Here is a 7,906-nt window from a genome sequence, read left to right as displayed (position 1 = left end):
GGCCCGCAAGGGAGTTGCGTCCGCCCGGCCCTGGGCCACCGGGCTCCCTCGGCAAGACCCGAAGCGCCGCGAGCCTCCTCGGCAGCGCGCTGCATCCGGGCCTCCGACCCAGCAGGCCTCACGAGGGGCGGCTGCGTCAGTCGGGGGAGGGGTGGCGCGCAGCCAGTCTCGCGAGGGCTGAGGACGGGGCTCCCGCGCCCAGGGACAGCCAGTCCGGAGGCACGCGGGGGGAAGTCCCGCCTCCCGAGCGGAAGCGGGCATTGTTGTGGCTGACGTCACTCGCGGAGGACGCGGGCGTCCCGTTGGGTCGCGCTCCTGCTCGCGGCGCGGCGGAGGTGGCGGAGGGCCGGCGGGCCCATGGCCAGCGCTGGCAGCCCCCTGGTAGGCCTCGCGGCGCCGGGGCGCCCCTCGCGCACGGGAGCGCCAAGCGGCGCCGGCTGTCGGGTCGGTGTGGGGGGCAGACAGGGCCGCCGGCGGCTGCTCTGCCGGCCCCGCCCGGGGTGCGCAGGTGCGCGGGGCGGAGCGAGGGACCGGCCGGCCGGCCGGAGGAGCAGCCCCTCGAGCCGGAGTTGCTTCCGTGGGGAGGGGGAGGGGGAGGGGCGGCGGCGGCGGCGCCTGCCCGGCGGTCCCGCGGCTTGCCTGGGTCCCGACCGGCGCTGGCCCCGCGTCTTCACGCGATAACCTTGAGCGCGCTGCTTTTCTCCGCACGGCGCCCCGTTTGCCGAAGGAGGCCCGCGGGTCTCGGCCTGCTGGCGCGCTGCATCAGCCCCACCTTTCGCCCTCGGAAGCCCATCCTTGCTCCGCTGCCCGCGCGCGAACTGCACGGCTCCTCGTGAGACGATGGCGGCATCTGCTCTCGGCGCCTTGCGGGCTGCAAGTGCTGGGAACGGGGCTCTGCAGCAAAGCAGGAGTTGGGTCAAGGCGACCCTGTCCGTCCGAACGTTTTAGCTCCAGCCAAACCCTCTAAGAGCGAGGAGCGGGTGCTCTGAGTTTAGGTGCTGTGTAAGAACAGTGACTTTATTTTGATATTTGATAGTAGGCAAATCTCGGGTTGTAGGATTTGTTTTTCGAAAAACTGGAAGTTTGAGAACTAGAACCACGAGCCAGGTATAAAATAGTGCTTCAGGTGGGTAGGCATATGCAAAGAAGTTCAGAGAAAGGTGTTTTATGCTCACACTTAGTCCAGTAGATTATCACCGGGAGCCAGAACCAAACTCACAAGTAATTTGATGTAAATATGACCACTCCTGGTTTCTCATCAGCATTGCTTTTAAGCAACCTCATTTGGGACAGAAAGCTTTTTAAATACAGTACTGTAATTCCTAGAAAGTTGGAAGCCAGAAACCATTGTTTCTGTGCTGGCCAACACTTGGGCATATCATCAGGTCACTGAAGAGGAGGCCAACAAGGAAGGTCTAACTTTGCTTCTTCTGGCTAGAAAACAGGGCTTAAACTTTTTGTCATTTGGTGAGGGCTAGCTCCTCAGTTGTATGTTTTATCTTTAGCTGAAAAATAATTGTATTATTTGAATCCATAGTTATTCACACAATTTACATTGTTATAGTAGATAATAGCATTAATTTATAGAATATAAACATTTCCTGCAGGTGACAGTAACAACCCTTATGAAAAACTTCTAGGGTTAGTCTGTTTTGGCAATCAGAACATGTCACTTTACTTTCAAGTTTCATTCATGGTTACCTGAAAATTCTTGTCAGAAAAGGAATCTATCCTGGGGGTGGGGTATTTTTTTTTTAACAACATACAATATAATCAGTATAGAGCACCTAAAGGCCATCTCTGCAGATGAAGACATGTCTTTCCAATAATATTTAATGGAAGTAGATGATTCTGACCACAGTGCTCCTGTACAAATATCTATCAGGGAATCCCTGATGACAGGCCTTCCTCTGATTGAGTAGACAGTAATGCCCCCAAATAACTGCTTACTTATAGCCACTGTAATGCATTCCCTGACCCATCTGCTGATAGAGAAACCCATTACTTATCTCCTAGAACATCTGTCCTATAGGTGACATGCAGACTTTCTATCTTCCTGTCCCCATTGGATACACTTGATGTAAGTTCTTAAGATCCTGGGTACATCTAGCTTATATCAACTAATCCAGATTTGGACAGAAATTTAGAAGTACACAAGTGCCTTGTGAAACTTGGACTTCACTTTAAGGATAAAATAAGGGTCTGGTGTTAACATCACCTTATCCTGGTGAAACTATCTCTTGATGGTCTCTGATAAGACCATCTCTTATAAGTAGGGCCCTAAGTTGACAACTCCTGGCTGAGATTAGGGTCACTAGAAAAGCTGATTCCAAGAGAGAGTATTGATTGGAATCTCTTTAATTCAAAAGGAGCTATTGTCAGTGCATTGTGAACCTGTATTAAATCCCATGAAGGGAAGCAGTGAATGCCAGAGGGGAAATGAGAGCCATACCCCTAAATGGCACATATAAGGATGCCTGAAATAAACTGTCCCCGTTTGTCCAGAGTGATGGAGCCCAAGGTGATGGCCTACCTATACAGGCTTTTGCTATCGGGACCTTGCCCAGTGTGGCTTGTGGGAACCCAAAAAGTTCTGGTAGTCTTGCTGCTGCCATAAGATTCCTTCTGCAGCATTGTTCAAATGCTCACCAGGTTGCACGCTCTATCTTCTTGTGCTTGACATGTCTACCATGGATTCTGGTAGTCCCTGGCTCAGCAAATCTGTTTGTGTTGGCAGATGGTATGGAAGCTCTTTGCTCACTTTGATTAATACTGTAAACCACGGCCTTCTGGGCCAGAATGGGGTGATCAAGATTCCTTGCACCCTGAGAAGATTTATATTGCATACTACCCTGGAACCAAGGGAAAACATGGTTCACCTGTCTGTTGTCTGCTATTGCAAACAGATTGGCCAAGGAGGCTCTCCATCTTTCCAATCTTCCAGAAGATCTCTATACCCAGAGTCTGTTCTTGCAAACCATGTTAATAGCTTAACTAGTCTGCTGTTGTGTTCAGCAACCCTTTTATGTATATTGCTGATATAGAGATTAGAGTTTTTTCTGCAAGCCATCAAGTGGTCATTCTTTGACCTAGTTCTCCCCTGGTTGTTGATGTAGTCCTTTGTTGTGATATTGTCCATTCTTACCAGAATATTTGTCCCTCTCGTCAAAGGCTCCAACTCTATCAATAATAAATACATTGTACTCTGTTAAAAGTGATTCTTTGGTAGTAATGGCAGGGACCATAGGCCTAGGGCTTTCCACCTTATCAGGCTAGCATCTGAGGTTACCTGCTCCCCAGTCAGTTCTTTGAATGGCATTCCTCCTCTCATGTGGCTAGCTCTAGCACCACAGCAAGGATCTGGCTATCATGGGACTGTCAGTTACAGCTGAGATCTGTATACTGTTTGTTCCTGGAATGGGTGCAAGTACCACTGAAACAGTCTTGTCCATGGTCATCCTCTCCAGTATTGCTGGTGCCAAGAAAGATTTTATCCTTCTGCGGGATCTTTCTTACTGTGCTTTGCAACTGGAGCGATCATTCCTAGGATGGGAGGAGCTTGCCCTCTTCAGTCCTGTCACCATTCCCAAGGGTAAAATCAAAACACTACATAGTTGTGACATCAGCTGGAATGCCAAGCTGATACTGCTCATTGCCCTCTTCCTTGGTGGCATTCTGATAAGCAAATCACCTATGCAAATATAGACATAGACCTGAGCCTCAAGTGTTCTGTCAGAGTTGCCATCTGGCTGGTAATCACCATGGGTGCTAATGGGATGAGTTGTGAACTACTACTGCCTTCTTCCATATGGGAATCTGAGGAATCTGGTGTGTTTGTCTGATAGGGTAGTGCAAATAAGCATCTGCTAACTTGTGAAGGCTAGCCAATAACCTGGTATGATGGCCTGTGCTGTGACTTTCAGGGTCTCCATCCTGAACATCCAGCACCCGATGAACTTGTTTAGCAGTTTGAGGTTCTCAAATGGAGAAGGCAAGACCATTCTTTGATGATTCTGACTTCTACTCACTGATTATTCAAGAAAAAATCAGAGGCAATCTCAGATCCCCCTTGGACATGGCAGGGAAGATTATTGGTGCTCTCTGGTCCTTTCATTGCTGTTGGTAGTAGCCTTCTAGGTATCCAAATCCAAGGCTTTTGCTAACTTCTTGATTATGCTTTATTGAAATGCTGAAATGAAAAGTCTCTGGAATATCTGGGCCTCCATTCTCCCTATTGGAAAGCTGCCCCTCTTCTTCATTTATAGCTTGTAAGGCAGAACTCTCTGACCTCTTGCTTGACTCCCTCAACTGTCCACTGGCCAATGGGGTTGTGAAGGACTTGCTTTCCCTTAACACATTTGAACTAAAGGATGCTGGATGGCAGCTTTCAAGGCCCCTCTCTCCCCACCTTCCTACTGCATTTTCTGCATGGGTTGATACAGCCATTCCTGGGGAGACTCCTCTCCTGCGCAAATGAGATCAAGCACTAGAGTCTTTAGATATAGAGGAGTGGGGTATAATGGGTAGGTGAATTCTCCAGGCCTAAACATGCTCTGATTTGCCTTAAGACCAGTCGAATAACTGATTAGACAAGACAAGAATAGTTCCATCTGTGATGCTGCTTTGCCTGGTGGCTAAGGGACCATGGACAGACCTACTAAATTGGCTCTAGTGGGAAATTGCCTCTCTCCCCAACCCTAGGCTGTGCTGTAGAGCTAATTACCCCCTAAACATGCCTCAGGCACTACCAGGCTTGATTTCACCTCTTTGGACAAATTACCATTTCAGTAGAAGGAAAGGGAAGGTTGGAGGTCCACTTACAGTGCATTCGGAAAGTATTCAGACCCCCTTCACTTTTTTCAATTTTGTTATGTTGCAGCCTGTTACTACAATAATTCAAATTCATTTTTTTTTTGGTCATTAATCTACACTCAGTATCCTATAATCACAAAGTGCAAACAGAATTTTAGAATTGTCTGTAAATGTATTAAAAAAAAACAACTGAAATATCACATGTACTTAAGTATTCAGACCCTTTACTCAGTACTTTGTTGAAGCACTTTGGCAGCAATTACAGTCTCGAGTCTTTTTCAGTATGACACAACAAGCTTTGCACACCTGGATTAGGGGATTTTCTGCCATTCTTCTTTGCAAATCCTCTCAAGCTCAATCAGGTTGGATGGGGACCGTCGGTGGCAGCCATTTTCAGGTCTCTCCAGAGATGTTCAATAGGGTTCAAGTCAGGGCTCTGGCTGGGCCACTCTAGGACATTCACAGAGATGTCCCTAAGCCATTCCTGTGTTGTCTTGGCTGTGTGCTTAGGATCGTTGTCATGTTGGAAGGTGAACCTTTGGCCCAGTCTGAGGTCCTGAGCGCTGTGGAACAGGTTTTCATTGAGGATATCTCTGTACTTTGCTCCATTCAGCCTACCCTCAACCCTGACCAGTCTCCCAGTCCCTGCTGCTGAAAAATACCCCCATGCTGATACTGCCACCACCATGCTTCACTGTTGGGATGGTATTGGGCAGGCGATGAGCCGTGCCTGGTTTCCTCCAGACATAACATTTAGAGTTGAGGCCAAACAGTTCAATCTTGGTTTCATCAGACCAGAGAATCTTGTTCCTCACAGTCTGAGAGTCCTTCAGGTGCTTTTTTGGAAACTCCAAGCGGGCTTTCATGTGTTTTGCACTGAGGAGAGGCTTCCATCTAGCCACTCCCCCATAAAGTCCAGATTGGTGGAGGGCCACAGTGATGGTTGTCCTTCTGGAACTTGGTCCCATCTCCACACAGGATCTCTGGAGCTCAGTCGGGTTCTTGGTCACCTCTCTTACTAAGGCTCTTCTCCCCCGATTGCTCAGTTTGGCCAGGCGACCAGCTCTTGGAAGAGTCCTGGTTGTGCCAAATTTCTTCCATTTGAGAATTACGGAGGCCACTGTGCTCTTGGGAACCTTCAGTGCAGCAGAATTTTTTTTGTAGCCTTCCCCAGATCTGTGCCTTGCAATAATCCTGTCTCTGAGCTCTACAGGCAGTTCCTTTGACCTCATGGCTTTTGCTCTGATACAGTATGCATTGTCAGCTGTGAGGCCTTCTATAGAGAGGTGTGTGCCTTTCCAAATCATGTCCAATCAATTTAATTTACTCCAGTCAAGGTGTAGAAACAGCTCAGCAATGATCAAGAGAAATGGGAGGTACCTGAGCTAAATTTCAAGTGTTGTTGCAAAGGGTCTGAATATTTATGCCAATGTGATATTTCAGTTTTTCCTTTTTCATACATTTGCAAACATTTCTAAAATTCTGTTTTCATTTTGTCATTATGGGGTATTGAGTGTAGATTAATGAGGAAAAAAATGAATTTGAATGATTGTAGTATCAGGCTGCAACATAACAAAATTGAAAAAAGGGAAGGGGGTCTGAAAACTTTCCAAATGCACTGTACATGCCCTGCTTCCCCTGGGGAAAAGCAGGTGAGGAAAGCTGCTGGATTCTTGCAGATGCCTCTGCCACCACCACTTGCTCGCCAAGGCCATCAGTGGTTCCAGATGGGAAGGAAGCCTGCCAGAGAGCACCACAGTTGGAGCCAACTGGTTCCTCTACCTGCTTCTGCTTTTCAGCTGGGTACCCAGCTCCTCATTATGGGGCAGCGCACTGGTGAAATGTTGCTCTGCCACTTCTGAGGAGGGGTGGGAGTGCACTCTTGTGATGTGGGTCCTCCCGGCTCTCCACAGCTGATGCTGCTCAAAAGTGGATGAGTCTGGTAGGAGCTGGCTTGTTGCATTACCCTCACTCTGATTGGCTGCGAAAAATGTCACGCAAAACCTGGCTGCGCTTCTAGTGGTGAATTTGCATGCCTAGCGCTGCTCAGAAGAGAAGGACAAAGAACGGAAAGAGCGATCTCTCTCTGCATGAAAGCGTACAGCTTTTTCCTTTCTAAAAGTTTTTCTTCGCCCCTTTTTTCTTTTACGATTACTATCTTCTTTTCTTTCTTTTATAATACCTCAGACTAAAATGGAGCTGAGGGCAAGCCATTTGGGGAAGAGGAAGATTAAAGAATTTAAGCCCTGCCTTCTAAACAGAAGAGGTGGAATGAACCCTTCCCTGTCAGCTCCATCTCCATCCAGGTGATCAGGAATGAATCTGGTCTAAGTTTTGCCTACTTGTTTTTGAAATTTATTCTTGGCAGTCTTTGGAAAGCATCTGCCCGTTTTCACATGCTCCGGCATACAGTGGGGTACATCTGTTTGCACTGCATTTCTCAGATTCCTTTAGGTAGGCTTGCTGCTCTAAAACAGCTTGCTTTCCATTACTGTTTAATAAATACAGAGGATCATATTAATGTGGGAATGGTGGCTGTTAGATCTCGGTGACTGACTAGCTCGGCTTCAGCTTCTCTGTCTAGCCTTACTAGGCAGATCTTTTGGTAATTCCTTCGGAGCCAGTTGGGTATTTTCTTTGCTTGCACTATGGATATTGTTTCCTTTCTTGCTGCTGGTTCTTTATATGCCACACACTTTGATGAATGTTATCATAGTCCTGGGTTTCAGATAGGTATGAACAATGTTACTTCCACTTGTGATGGCTGCTATACACAATGTCTGCTTTCAGAGTCCTTGTCTTGGAGGGATCAGTCACGTGTCCTGGTTTTAAATTCTATGGAAGGTGTACTTTAACCCATCCTTACATACTATGTCAATCTTTTGTTTTAAGCATTAACTTTGTGAAAAGAAAGAAGTGAAATTAAATCAGATGGAAAATCAAACACTGTAAATATCAGATACTAAAAGATCTTATCTACTTAGGGTGGTTTAGAAATAATTAGCTACACAATTGGAAAGATTCCTGTTCATTTTTTATTCAGTGCATATTCATTTCATTGGTTATGCTTTTCTTGAGATTAACATGGGACATC

The 7,906-nt window shown here is 47.2% G+C and overlaps 1 protein-coding gene across 2 annotated transcripts in view; it reads left to right on the top strand.

The window, feature by feature from the left end:
* The first annotated feature begins 239 nt into the window (after window positions 1-239).
* PDPK1 (3-phosphoinositide dependent protein kinase 1) overlaps window positions 240-7,906 on the top strand; it is a 63,263-nt gene continuing 55,596 nt past the window's right edge. For both annotated transcript variants that reach the window (XR_015798105.1, XM_088151835.1), the window contains exon 1: window positions 240-381. Coding sequence is in view for 1 of the 2 variants with exons in the window: in XM_088151835.1 (XP_088007961.1) it covers window positions 358-381 (24 nt within the window). In the remaining variant the exon portion in view is untranslated. The remainder of the gene's footprint in view (window positions 382-7,906) is intronic.

The sequence above is a fragment of the Python bivittatus genome, unplaced genomic scaffold (assembly GCF_059951505.1).
Source record: "Python bivittatus isolate LINGU-HERP-01145 unplaced genomic scaffold, Pbiv_v1 ctg000030_np1212, whole genome shotgun sequence".
NCBI lineage: Eukaryota > Metazoa > Chordata > Lepidosauria > Squamata > Pythonidae > Python > Python bivittatus.
Note: the sequence above shows the minus strand (reverse complement) of the source record. Positions and strands in the feature narration are given on the sequence as shown.